This window comes from Lichenostomus cassidix, chromosome 1Aa, assembly GCF_008360975.1.
Source record: "Lichenostomus cassidix isolate B80296 chromosome 1Aa, HeHo_3.0, whole genome shotgun sequence".
NCBI lineage: Eukaryota > Metazoa > Chordata > Aves > Passeriformes > Meliphagidae > Lichenostomus > Lichenostomus cassidix.
This window is the reverse complement of record NC_139480.1, coordinates 7,120,113-7,134,763: the sequence shown is the minus strand read 5'-3', so window position 1 is coordinate 7,134,763 and position 14,651 is coordinate 7,120,113. Positions and strand designations below refer to the sequence as shown.

The following is a 14,651-nucleotide window of genomic DNA, read 5'->3' as shown; positions in this document are numbered from 1 at the left end:
CAGGCATGCTTAAGACCTTCAAAAAACAGATTAGCAATGGAATATGGGTTGCTTTTTTTTGTTTTTGCTTTTGTTTGTTTTGTTTTTGTTTATTTGTTTGTTTGGCATTGGAGGTGTCAAAACATTTAGAAATTTCAGAAAATTAGTTTAACCAAAAAAAAAAAAACCAAACAAAAAGTTTCCTGCTCATGTTTTTAAAAACTTGCTTACTGTTAAGTAAATTCTTTTGCTAATGAGTCTAAATTTTTCCTTTGTAGAAAAACAGCCTCTGCCATAACTGGATGAGACTAATAGTTACTCTCACCCAGTCACCTGCCCTCAGTGGCACCTAATAGCACATACAGCAGAAGATGAAACAAACTGAAATTATTAGGGAGCGTTTTGGCTACTATAATAATTTTATTTTTTAACCTCAATCCCTATGTGTCTCAGATAAACACAGACCATCTTATCTCATTGCTTATCTTACTGGTTTCTTGTTGCACCTCCAGCTGAGCTCTTTTAAGCCTTCCCATGGGACCTGGTCCTTCTGGCATTTGCAGTGCTCTTCTCTGAACTATCTTCTATTAAGCTCCGTACAAGAAGTGCCAAGTTACTTCTAGCTGATTTAATGGTTTAGCTCTCTTCATATCCTACTTATCCTCTATAGGATGTATATATTGTACTTATATAGAAAATAAACATCATAGAAACAGTTCCAACTCCACTGCCATGGGCAGGGACACCTTCCACTAGACCAGGCTGCTCTAATCCCCATCCAGCCTGTCCTTGAACACTTCCAGGGATGAGACATCCTCAGCTTCTTTGGGCAACCTGTGCCAGGGCCTCACCACCCTCACAATAAAGAATTTCTTCCTAATATCTAATCTAGACCTGCCCTCTGTCAGTTTAATACGTTTCATATGAAGTAGGAGGAGCCAAAAGCTCAGCTGGTTTCCAGCTAAAGTTTGGGCAGTCTGGGAGGAGATAGAAGAGATAGCAGGAGACTGGATTTATATCCTCTGATCATCCTTTCAGATTCCCCAGATTCAAAGACAGTGGAACTCTACTGACTATCCTGAGCTCAGATGTAACCTAAAACTTACTTTGGTGCAATGAACATATTCCTTCTGCAGGTTGTGGCTTTTGTCAGGATAAGGAAGGGGAGATGCTAGGGAATGCTCAGCTATGGCAAAAGCCCACCAGACAGCCGTGCTTTGGGAGATGCTTAGAGAATCAGTGCTACTGTAGGAGTGATGAGGAAAGAAGGGGCAACACAGAAGCACAAAAGCTGTAAAATAAAATGCTGTAAAACTGGCTCCTGTGAAGTGAGAGACCCAGCTAGGTAGGCTTAGTCCCTGATGCAAGCCTGGGGCATCTGAGCTAAATCTGACCTGATGTCTCCTGCTGAGAAGAGAGTATAATATCAGCCACATGAGGAAAAAAATTCTCTTGAAGGAGTAATACTGAAGACAGATCAAGAGTTGGCTGGAATTCACCTTCTCCATTTACTAGAGATGTCCATCTCCCTGAGTTGCTAAGACAGAACATTTCAGCTCATCAGTAATTTATGAGCAAATTCAGGAAAAATAAAGCGAGTCTTGTCTCTTGTCCTAATAATATCTCATCACACATAAAACATGGTTAGTGTGCTTGATTGATTGGTGCAAGGAGATCTGCTTGAATGAAATAAACCTTGAATCATGAGTTTAGTATTAGCTAGATTGATGGGCTTAAACCAAAACCCAATAGCCCCAAGCTGTGAGGAGACACAGCCCACATCTCACTGCTGGGGCACATGGCTGTCACTTAAATGTCACCACCAGTTCATTTTGGGCATTCCCAGCTTGTGAGATTTCTCATGCTGTCTTTGAACTCAAGACAAGACTCATGGGTTAATGACCTCATCCTGATCACTTCTCTTACAGGTACAATGGAACATTTAGCTCTTTTTGTTGGCTGAAAAAGTATCTCTGTGGCTCTCACAGCAAGCAGGCACTGAACATTCTGCCTCCTCAAAGGTAATACAAGCACACACCTGATTTTTAGAATAACCACTCTTCACTCAGACATGCATCTGTGCCATGTGGTGAGTTTAAGTGGTCATGACTCACTCATGCATCTAGTCTTTGTGTAGACTGATGTCCCCATAAACTCATTAGGTTCTCAGAAAGAGTTGCAGAAAAGCTGGCATGGCCAGCTGAAGACCTGGAAATAATTGAATGTAGGTTGTTGGCTGTCTGACTTGCTCAAATAATTATTTTAATTCCAAGGACAGCTTACTGTTTAATTAAAGAAATGTCAGATCACTGACGTCTCAGTTGTGCATCACTTTGAAATTACTGTTCTCATCTAAGCACCAAAAGCTGTTCCCACATAAAAACATTTCTTTGGTGCTGCCTCAGCATCTGACCTCTCACAGCCACAGAGCTGTGCAGAAGAGCAGGGCACCCTGGTGGATGCAAAATTAATCCATCTGCAGTGAATCCACTTCCAGAGGGATCCATGTCCACCCCAGTGGATGCAAAGTGAGAGGAAGCTGCTGCATATCAGCACAGCCAGTTTTTTTGTCTCCTGGTACTTGCTGGATACTGACATTAGTGCTGATACTTTCACCTCAGGTAAAGCCAGGTGGACCCTGAACAAAAGTCAACATCTCCCATGACTACAATACAGCTAGTGTTCTTCACTTCAAGAGTTTACAGTTTTGCAGCACATTTTCCCCCTCTGTTTTCCCCACTCTTAGATCCTCTCCTAACTTTTTCCAAGGCTTTTTGGGTCAGCAGGTGCCTCACTTGGAGAATCTTGGTGGATTCTCACTGTATGGTTTTCATATCAGCCTGGCAGTATTTACCAACAGAGGAGTGATAGAGGACCTCAAGAGCCCCTGCAGCTCAAAATGCTTTGCTATGCAAGCTGGAGCACACTTTGGGCTTTTCTAAAACCCAGCACCAGCCATGCAGACACACAGACGGGCAAGACTCAGTTAGGATGGGGTAGAAAGAAAACTTTGAGGTTGTTGGGGGTGAGGGACCTGAGATTGTTTTACTCCCAGCACTGAAAATTTACACATCAAAAATTTAACCCCCAGCCTTCTGCACTTTGGTTCCTGATGAGCTACTAGAAACATGAGTTTCTCTTAATATATCACTTTTTTGCTCAGTGTCATGCCTTACAGAGTATTAAAGGAGCAATGACAGGGAGGGTCTGACAAACATCTAACAACGTCTAACAGCAAACCAGGCTAGAAAAGTAAATGGAAGACTACGACTTTGTTGGGAAAAACTGAACGCCAATTTCTCTTTAGAAGCTATTAGCAGGTAAATGCCATGGTTGTATTAGGAGACTTTTTGTACCAGCAGCCTAAAGGCAGATAAGAACAAGCTGCTGCCCTCGAGAGTTTATAACCTTTTATAAAGAGACAGGATATGTATAGTGGGTGGAAAAAAAGAAGTGATTACTCTCCTCCTTTTTACAGATGGAGATAGAGATCAAATAACATCGCTGCTATCACACAGGAAGCCTGTGGCAGCACAAAATAGAAGGAACTGGGATTTTCTGGAAGCAGATGCTCTAACCACAAACTCCCTTCTTCCCTCACTTCCCGCAGATTTTTGTTTTAACAGCCAGCCTCAAGCCACTGCACATTGAAAAAGGGAAATGTCTCCCTTTACAACCACCCAACGACAGATGAGTTTTAGTAGGATGCTTCCCTGCCTTTCTCCAGGGAATGCAGAGGGCCAGGAAGAGCAGTGGGTGAGTTTGAGAGGAGCTGGGAGATGCAATGCTTCGTGGCTGGAGGAGGAGCTGTGGGGACAGATCCTGCCTGTGCTGTAGGAGGGAGTGCTGGACATGGGGAGCCCACACAGCACCCCATCTTCACCTTCCTGACCAAAGCAGATGCTCATTTTTCCATCTTAATGATGAACAGCCCAGCCAGTGCTTGGAAGAACATTTTTGATCCAAGTCAGGGACAGATGAATGATTTGGGGGTTTACCCCTAATAAACAGCCGAGCAGCGTAACCAGAGCCAGTTTTGCTATTGTTATGATGACACTGATACAGTGTTGATGCTGTTATGGCCGCAGAGCTCGGGCTACATTATCTTTTTGCCTCCTTCGCCAGGTAACTTGAGGCTGCGGCACTATTGATTGAGGACCGCCGGGTGCTGGAGTGTCCTCTCCTGTAACCGTAGCCTGCCGGGGCTATGGGGCTATTGTGAGGGCTTTGTTCAGCTGCTGACAGCTCCCAGCAAGAGCATGCAAAGGTTGCAAACGTTTTTATTGTGCCTGCACCTCTTTGCCTCGCAGACAGCAGGAGTGGGCAGCAGTGAGGAGATAGTGGGCTGAGTTTGGTGGAGGACAGAGCAGGAGGTGTAGTACCCCAGTTCTGAATGTTCCTGACAGCAGCAAAGGGGTGCTCTCTCCTAGGAAGGCTGGAATGCCGTCATGCCAGGACTCTCATTTTGGGCTCTCTTCTGGATGTGAATGCAGCCTGTTGATTATGCGGATGTGGAAAGCAGGCTAAGCGGATCCGATAACCTGTCATCCAAGATGCATCCTTTCCCTTGCTCAGCCCTGCTCACCTGCTTTGGAAACACACACGAAAACACTCCGTTTGAGCAGCCCAACACAAACCCTGTGTCCATGGAGGAGGAGAAGACAGAGGCAGCCTCAGCAGTGTGCCTGCAGCCATCCGCTGTGACAGCCAGCAGCATTGAGCACGGAGGGGAGAGGGACAGCGAGGAGATGTTCAAAGCCAGAAAATGCTCTGAAAAACAGAGCCGTGCAAGCAGCAGCTCCAGCAATCACACTGCTGCTCAGGCAGTGCCTGCTACCACCGAGTCATCAGTGTTTGCTGCTAAAGAGCTGAGCCAGGATGTTATTGCACTCTGTACTCATATCCCCAGGCCATCCATCATCCATGTGCCAAAGGTGAGTTCTCTAGAAGTCACTGTGCAACAAGGTAAGAAAACTGGCTTGCTTTTACAAAGTGTAAGAAGGGTAGAAAAAAATCCACGGGAGCATTTATCTTGTAACGATTGGCATGCAGTCAGGAAGGGACTAATGGCTGTTCTTACTAAAATAATGCTATATGGCAGCTATAGCTTTCCCACACTGTTATCAGAAGCCTTAGGGGATGTTTGTAATAATACCAGGCACTTTTGCAGCATGTTTCGATCAGTTGTCTTCCTATCTTTTGTTGATCTTCACTTATTTTGGATCTGACCCAAAATCCCTTGAAATTAACAGGCATCATTTTTACCCTCTGACTTGAGTGAATGCTGTATTTTTGCCACCTCAGCCAGATGCCTCAAGGCTGTGTCACCAGTGGCTGCAGAATCCTTTTTCTGTCTTAATTTTTAGCTTGTGTGTGCTTGGAGGCAATGGTAAGGTGCAGTTGAGTGCAGTCTTGGTGAATTCAATTTATTCTTGCTTTAACAAGATCACAAAGTTGGGTATTTTGCCACTGTTAGTACTAACATAATAAATAATAATGGACAAATAGTGCTCTTCTCATTTTCTCTTGGCTAGGTAACTGGAGATCACAGGCTTTTTTTTCCCACGATAAACACTGAGGAATAGAAGCCACATGTGTGGCTCAACTTTTTTATACCACAGTTTTGTTTAGTCCATTCCTCTCCCAGTTTCCCTGCCAAATCATGTATATTCAGAGTGCTGCTGTTTGCTTCCCCTTCATAGTCAGGTAATACTGTGTTTGGCAGTTATCTGCCCTTCTTGTAGAACAAGTGCTAGAAAAAGGTTTAATATAAGATAAATTTGCTGGAATTAAGAAACTTACCAGAATCAGAGTTTCCAAGTGGGTTATGCTGTGATTACCAGAGCTGGGGGCTCTGTAGAGCCCCTCAGTCCTGTTGCCATCAACCACAGCTCCCATGTAGAATATAAGGAAAAAATGGAGCTGCCCTTGAGCAATAATCTGTAGAAGGGAAAGCTGACTATGGAGGTGCTCTGGATTCTGAAGAAGAGCTAGCTGGCCAGTATCTGGGGATGGAGTGAGTATATTTAGTCCTGCTGACATTCAAGGAGCCAAACCAGATGGTATCAAGGTCCTGCTCACCAGCACATTTCTGTGGTTTCACTTGCTTTTTTTTTTTTTTTTTTTTTTGGCTTGGGATGTTCAGTTTGGACATTAAGAAAGACTTTCTCACCTGGAAAGGGAGCAAGGGAGGAGGTCCCACAGAAGTGTGTTGGGAATGCTGTGCTGGGAGGATTACAAGGCTTGGCTGGACACAGCCAGGGCTGACTTCATGCACCCTTGGCAGCCATCTTTCTTTGAGCAGGAGGTTGGAAAAGAGACCTCAGGAGACTCCTTCCAGTCAATGGTTCTGTGATTGTGTGATGTCTGGATTTTGATGCATCCATGCAGCTTATAAGCATGAGGCATCTCTTTGCTGTCTCTGAGACAACCTTTGGTGCTCTTGGCTTTACAATGATTTTGTGACAATTTCTCCCCCCTGTCTGCTCCTACCTGCTCCCTTCCAACCACTCCACCCTGCCTTTGCTCACCTGCTGCTCCTCTCCGTGCTGTCAAAGTCACTCTCACTTGAGAGAGCCAACAACTCTCTCAAGCTGTGAGTGTTCACTGTAGCAGAAGAGGTTCCTTATGTTGGGCACAGAGATCCCAAACCTCCACAGGCCTGTAGTGTTGAAACAGATAATGCTGAAGGGTTGTGACTGTAGCAATCCAACAATACTCCGTGCCTTTGCTGTGGTGGAGCATGGATTCTGCTGGCTGACCTGTGCCAGGGGTTTCTCTAGGAGTACACATGGTCCAATTTAAGATTAAAATTTGTATGAATCTGCAATCAGAGAAGAAGTCAGGAATGGGCCCAATCCCTCTGGACAATCTGGGTGATTCAAATTTATTCAATCAAGACACCACTTCAAGTCCTCCATTACTGATCTTAGGGATTTTTTAAGAACAAGCTACAAAAAGACATCCATCAGGATGATGTGTGTTCCTGCCCTGAAGTTCCTGCTGAACTTCTTCTAAGTGCCTTGATGATTTCTTGTCACTGGGGAGATCTGCAAGGAAACTCCTTGTCAGGGCAGGAATTGAGCTTTCTGTTGCCCCTCACCACTGAGACCTTCCTGCCAAGGTCTGGTTGGTGACACTTGTGAAGTCTCACACATGAGGAGACTTCTCTCCCCATGGCACACACAGCCCAAATGTTGCATGTCATCAATCCCAGGCTATCAGGGCACTCTGCAGCCAATGGGCTGAGATGATTTTGGTGGCAAATTGGAGAGAAACAGGAGATCCCCGGAGTCGTGGTGTCTGAGTATGTTCAGCTTTTTTGTGAGACTCTGCACTTCAGAGACTTGCTTAGAGGCAGCTCTTGGCATCATACAGCAAAACAGTGTCCTCCCTCAGCTCTGCCCATCAGCTCAACCAGTTTTAAAATACTAATACACTCAATGATTGCCTTTCCAGGTAAAGAGAGATCAAACAGTTGTAAAAATATAGAAAAATAGGACTATTTGTGAAGGCTCTGTGATGCACTGGTTGGAAGCAGGAGTGCAGTGGGTGGAAGAAGGAAAGCAGGATGTGGACTGACTCTGGTGGGTTCAGGATGAAAATGTGGCATGTGAAGATACTGGGAGGTTTGGACTTGCTGCCACAGCTGGGGAGGAACCATGGTAAATATGGAGAGGAAGAAGAGGGTCCTAGCAATGGGACTGCAGCAGGGAGTGGGGAAGAAAGAGGGGTCATGGTCATGGCATGTGATGGGCTGGGGACCACACAGAGCTCCTGGTGTGAGAGGAACGAAGAAGATGGAGGGAAAAGGTGGTGGGAGGCACACAGGACATCTGGTGCACATCTAAGGAAAAGGACTCAGGGAAAATATGGTCCAGAAGGAGAGAAAGAGAAGCACAGGGTCTCTTGAGCAGGGTGTGGGTGGCCTTGGTGAGGGGAGTGGAGAGGAAAGGAGAGGAGAAAGCACAGGGCTGATGGAGAACAGGGGCTGGAGGCATTTCAGTCTCAAAGCAGAGCTCATGCCTGTGCTAAAATAATAATATCCAGACATTGCTAAAGGAGCAGTGAGGCCCAATGGAGAAGACAGAGATTTCCATCCTTCTTGTCATATCTGAATTTCCCTTTGTATCTCAGTTTCTCTAGCTACAAAACAGAGAGAATTTGTCCTATTTCCTATGCAATCACCGTGAAATCTATGAATCAAAATAACATATGGCTGCTAAGTGGCAAAGGCAAACATTCTATGTCAACACAGGAATCTCACAGTCCCACACAGGAGACCTTTAATTCATGTTCTTGCATCAAAGTCTTCAACAAAATCTGAAGTAATGTCAGGAAAAACACTCATTGTATTTTGTATCTTTCATTATTAATATTACATCATCAAGGAGCTAAGGACAAATGCACTGAGAAATTCCAGCTTCAAGAGATCTGCTGTCTACCTGCCAGCATAATCCTTTTCAAGCAGAGCATCAGTCCACTTTTTAGTTATAGCAGCATACAATTCTAATTTGAACACATAATTTACTAATTAAGGAGATCTTCCAGCTGACCCTCTCTCCTGGGATACGTAGTCACATATTTTGGATTACAATAAAGCTGGATGCATGTAACCAAATCCAGAATTTGATCAATTATTCCTTTTATGAGAAGACTGCATCTGCTCCAGATGGAGCCAACCTTAAATCTGATATAAACATGATCCAAACAAAAATTAGATTTGAAAATAATTACGAAAGAGATTGAGTTAGAGTTGTTTGGTCACAATTACCATGGTAGCAATATGCTTGTAAATAACCAATAACCATAATTTTAATATTTAGAGATTGCCTCAGTAATAAAGCATGATTAAATGTCAATGAAGTACTTGATGTCTTGCATGTTTGTCCTATTCTGATGTGCAAAGAATTAATTCTCCTGTGTTTTGTGTGCTGCCTGGAGAGTCTTTATCAGCTTTTACAAGGCCATAAATCAAAGCTGCCAGAACTAAAGACAGGAACTTGCTTGCCTGGTCTTTCAACCTCAGCTACAACATGAAAAATTTTCTCATGTTTTATTTCCAAGTACAGTTGCAGCAACTGATAAACTCTGGGGTGGAGACTTAGAAGAATCCTCATTGTTCTGAACCAACAACTGTGCTATGACTCCAATGAATGTTTCATGTTGACAAAAGCATATCAGTGACCCTTTCTACTTGCAATATCACTCACCTGACTTGAACTCTGTTGACCTTCACAATTCAGATTGGTTTATTTTCCAAAACAAAGGAAACCCAAACATCATCCAATGCATCATGGAATAATTTCTTCCCTTTCAAGCTGTTTGAACCACCAGAAAATCAGAAGCTGAGACCTTAAATGAGAGATCACAGGAATGATACGTTGGATGAAGCTTCTCATTGCTCCTGGGGAGCCTCACAGATATTGGTCTCTAGGAAACCTGCAGTTTCCTAGATAAAGTGCCAGTCATACTTTCAGGGAACATAGAAGCCTTTAGAGGATCTCATAGCTACTTTGAAACCTTGAATGTGTAGCTTTGTTTTTCACCTGCACCTTTCTGATAGCTAGATTAGTGCCTTGGCTAGAGAAGCCAAACAGTGGATTTGACACAGTGAAACTATTTTCAAGACTCTGGATATAATAGACAGGCTGTTGATACCATGTTGACTCACAACTTTAACAAACTAGGGCTCAGAACTGATCTGAGTGTTAAGATAGTAAACCAGAGCCTGGTAAGGATGTGTCACACATTTACAGGAGGGGAAAGTGCTCTCTGAGTGGAGATACAGGACTGCAAGAGATGAGGAGAGTTGAGATGGAGGAAACACACCTGTAGTGGCCTAAGTGAAGTCTTACACTGAAATTATACCTTGTAGGTAAACTCCATAAATACATGCAATATAATAAAAGTCCACTGAAAATAATGGGACTTTTCACAGTCAAACTCACTCATACTCATGGTTTTGCAGTACCAACTCCTAGGGACACAATGCTGGTGAGGATTCCAGCATTCTCACGCTCTCCTGGGAAAACAGCTGAGAGTGGTTGTGTTCAAACCCCCCTCAGGTGCTGGATGACTCTGTGGGCCTGAGGGTCTGACTGCTGCAGGAAGTGTTTCGAGCATGCTTTGGGAGTTGTAAAGTATTTTGATGAGCAGCTAAAAACTAGCAGGAAATGAACATCATTACTTGTTGAATGGCAGCTGCTTAATCTGTCCTTTTGCTTACCTTGGCAAAGGCTTCACTCCATCCCTCAGCAGAAGATATTTGTGATTATTTCATCAGTGGGACATTACACAGGGATAGTCTTTTATCCAGCACAAGAAGGAAAAAATTCATTTTCCTCAGTCTGACTCTGGTGCAAATTTGCTTTAACTTAATCAAATTAAACCCAGAGGGTAAACCCCATCTCTTCAAAATGCTCAGGCTGGATGCTCACCACAGGCTGTGGTTGCCAGAGGAGCATTAACACCCTCCAGCTCCTCTGACATCTGCAGGAGCTTAGCATCTCAAATAAAACAGTGTCATTTACACAAATTACATTTATATTTTAATGCTTTGGCAAATTCAGATTATGGCCCTGGTGATTTGGCCAGCGCCCTCTGAGAGGCTTGAGAGAGTCTTTGGACAGGATTCTTTATTTTTTTCCCTCTCTATTTCCTTGTTCTCTATGACCAAAATCTCTTACTAGAGCATGCTACTGTAATGTTTCCCTTCATCTCTCCCTCTTAATCTTGACTCTATAGTTGGCAGCTGTCTGGGGAGAGTGTGTGTGGGCTGGCAGTTCTTGACTCTCAACATAAACAGCACCTAAGTGAAACCAGACTTTCTCATTACATTTTTTCTTTGCTCTCCACTCCCACACAAACGCAGAGGTAAAGGCAGCACAGAGCCTTTCATCCTGGCCAACGCACAGCTAATTTTCTTCCATGGCCTGAACATATGCAAAATAAAATCCAACCTCGTGGTAGAAGCAGCAGGCTCTGGTCAAAGAGATGCTGTGTCCTGTCCTGGACTGTGCTGTCCCTAGGTTGGCACATTTCTGCACAGACCTGTGAGCACTGCCACCCTTGTCCTGCCTGCTGGATTCCCCATCCAACAACTCCCCTTTCACCTTTCACATGGCATTGCTTTAGCTGACCCCAACCAAAATGGTGCAGTTTCCTCTATTTGACAATAAGCTCTTCTTTTTGCCTTTTCTAAATCTATTTCTTACCTCTTCCTTCCTCAGCTTGCATCAGCTGGGTTGTTTATTGCAGAGAGGTTCTGCAGCTGCATTTCAGCTGCTGTTCTACAACATCTCCTGTATAGCAGAGTGATGAGGGACAGCCTAAGAGCTTCCTTCATGCTCTCTGCCACCCTGAAACCTATTCCAACATCATTCTTTGGAGTAATGAACCTCCTCTGTGCCAACAATAATCATAGAAAAAGTGGAGCTTTCAGGGAGTTCTTGGAAGTCACGAGACCCCCATTTAAACGGGATTAAGGAGAATTTGTGAAGTTTCATTAAAGGCACTTCTGAAAACAAGATATTGTAACAGGAGCAGTTTGAAACCTCCTCTAGGAAATTGGAGACTGCATGAAACTCGACAGGTTTTGGGTTTCATCACCAACACAGAACAGCCCAGGGTCAGTGAAGAGTTCATACCCCTTCTACTCTTAGGGTGAGCATGAGGGTCCTGGGATGCTGCTGTGTGATTAAACACTGCCATCCCATTAGCATTCAGTTTGTGGCTTTTGCTCACTCCAGCACCTGCAGAATTGGTACTGTTCAGCCTCCATAGGTGCTCATGTCCTGTTTGCATGTTCTCCATAGCCTTGCTCTGAACACAGTGTGAATGTTATGGTAACATTCTCCTTCCTCCTGCCTTTCAGTAAATTAAAGGGTGTTCACAGCTCTTGGGGGGGAGATAAGATACAGTTTGAATCAATGGAGTAATTACAGAAGAATATGACACTAATGGGACTGATTTGAATGCGTATCTAAGGATGAATGCTGTGGCTCCCTGCCCAGACGGTGCACACTTTCCCCATGATGAGTTATTTATGACTTGACACATCTCAGCTCTGCTGTTTTGTTGTTGATAAAGCAAACTTTGTCAATATTGTGCATTCTTACTGATCCAGGGCTGGCTGCTGAGCAGTCTTCCCATCTGGTACAGCCATGGCCACCCCTTTCCAGCAGCAACAGCAGGAGGGAAAGGTTGATACACCTTCACCAAGGGCAAGCTGTGCCAGACTAAGGGGCCATAGAAGTGGTCTTCTTTGGTGGAGTGGTGGCATCAGTGGACATAAGAAGAGCCACTGATCTCATCTACCTGGACTTCTGGAACAATATTCTCCACAATATTCTTAGTTTGGGGTTAGTTTTAGTAACCTAAGAAGTTCTGTACCTAAGGAGCCTGATCCAGCACCAAACTACTCATCAGTCAGTAGGATGTTGAGAACTCTGCCTGTGAATAAAGATCAACTCTTAGATGAACCTAACCTTATATTGGCCTAGAGACACAGAGCTCAAGAAATCCAATACTTAATAAATCTTCTTTTTATATATATTAATATATATGCATACTATGTGTATCATTATAGATACGTCATTATATCCAGATATAATAGACTGCAGCATAGCTATTTTGGGTCCCTCAGAGTCCACTCCCTGTGGCACCACATACTTCTGGCATGACAGTGCTTATCTTTGCTTCTGCTTTTATTTGTTTCATAGCCATGGTTGGAAGACAGTTGTACCCACAGATATTGTTATACCTAATGCACTGGGGCTGGGTGTAAACACAAAGTATTGATCTGAAAGGCCATGGCTTGGCAGTCCAGCTCTGCAATGAGAGGAGCATTCAGCCTCTTCACAGACAACACACTTGAATACTGAGCTTTAGGAAAGTACTGTCTAAGCCATAAGAAGAAAGGTCTAATTTCTTGATTATTTTAATGGAAACATTAAGACCACAAATAATATGGCAGCAGTGGCAAAACCCCAAATCATCTGGGCCATTAGTTCCCCTAATGAAACAACTGGGCACAGCCAGGCCCAAGGTTTGATGTAGTGGGTCCATCCCAATGGAGATTGTCATCGATTTCAGAATATCAGATGCAAAATGCTGTTGTTTTAGCTTCGCTTCAGAACATTCCACATGGAGGTTTGTGTTGGCTAAGGACTCCACACGTAGGCTGAACACCCCTGGGAACAATGGCAGGCTGCTGTAATTTGGGAGCAGCTATACATTTGGAATGTAGAATAGGGCTCTATTCTGTCACCCTCTTTTCCACACACCAGGAGTCAGGGTTTTCCAGCTGCTCTGTTTAAATTAATGCTTTTTTTGTAACTAGCACTAGCAGAAGGGACCCTTAGCTTTCCTGCCCTGACATGAAGCAGACAGATGTTGTGGCTAGAAGAAAAGGCCTTCTCAGGGGACAGGACTGTCCTCTCACCTGTACTCACACAAAGCCCTGCTGTCTCACTGGCTCCAAGAAGAGAAGCTAAGCACAGGCATATAACAGAGATAACAAATCATTCAGTGGGTGGGAGTTGCTGAATGATATTTAGTCCCACATGCCATAAACCATGTGTTCCTTGCTCTGCAATTTCAGATCTAAAGAAGGGCATTAATAAAAGGGTCTTACTGACCTGTTTGCCGACAGAATTTTTGTCTTATGAAAACAGTGGCTGGATGCCAAAAGATTAAATTAATTTTTAGGTACCTAAAGTGAAATTTGGACAGATATGTCTTGCTGGTGAGCAGCCTGAGCCCTTCACTTGGCATGTGCAGGAACCAACCCCTGCTAACTAAAACTGGGCAATGAAAAGTAGTAATAGTGCAGGACCTTGTGTCAGTGGTAGATCTAAATCTTCCACAGCCAAGCTGCATGATCTAGAACCTTTCAGGGAAAAAAGAAAAAGTAATTAAGTGCAACGTGAATTTGCTCTCCAAGTTGCAGCTCAATGAGACTTCAGATGACTGGTACAAATTCTTAATGACTGAGTGTTGTCTTCACTAGGAAGAGCACTCAACTGCATCAACACCTGCATTGGATGAGGTCCATCTCTCACTAGAGTAGAGCATTTTCCTGACTTATATTCATTTGTGTGAGCAAAAATTTGCCCTGTTCCCCGAGGACCACAGTAACGTGTGTTCAGCTTCTTTGGATGTCTCTGTGGGAAGGTTCTTCCCTAATATTAAGCGAAATTCTTCTGGTTCCACAAATCTGTCCCAAAGCTCTTCTGTCTGCTTCCACCTTCCTCTGCAGACCTGCCAGACCTTTACAGAGCACTCCTTTAACATCCCAAGACTTGCTGGTACTCACTGTCCCAATACTGAGTGGGTATGTGACCTCCTAGACATTAAAAGCAAATATGCCTTAAGCAAAAATCAGTTTCAGTTCTGCTTCCTTCTACTCAGCTTCAAAACCCGAGTGAGCTTCAGTCCTTCATGTTGTGTTTTTCTCCATTCTCTGGACAGTTTTCTTCCAATTTCTCTCCTGTTATTCAATCATATATGACCCTTTGACAGAAGCATCTAATATTCATTATGCTGCTACCATACAATTCCCGTTATAAACAAACTTCCACGCTTTGCAGCTTTCAAAAATTATGACATTTGTAAATGAAAAATTTAAAAAACCCCACTAGAATAGATTTTTCATGTTTCAGCCAAATACA

General features: G+C 43.8%; 1 protein-coding gene across 1 annotated transcript in view; it reads left to right on the top strand.

Annotated features, from left to right (window-relative positions):
- Positions 1-4,344: 4,344 nt before the first annotated feature.
- LOC146443123 (uncharacterized) overlaps positions 4,345-14,651 on the top strand; it is a 28,543-nt gene continuing 18,236 nt past the window's right edge. The window contains exon 1 of the mRNA XM_085079961.1: positions 4,345-4,913. Within this exon, the coding sequence (XP_084936087.1) occupies positions 4,467-4,913 (447 nt within the window). The 5' untranslated portion in view covers positions 4,345-4,466. The remainder of the gene's footprint in view (positions 4,914-14,651) is intronic.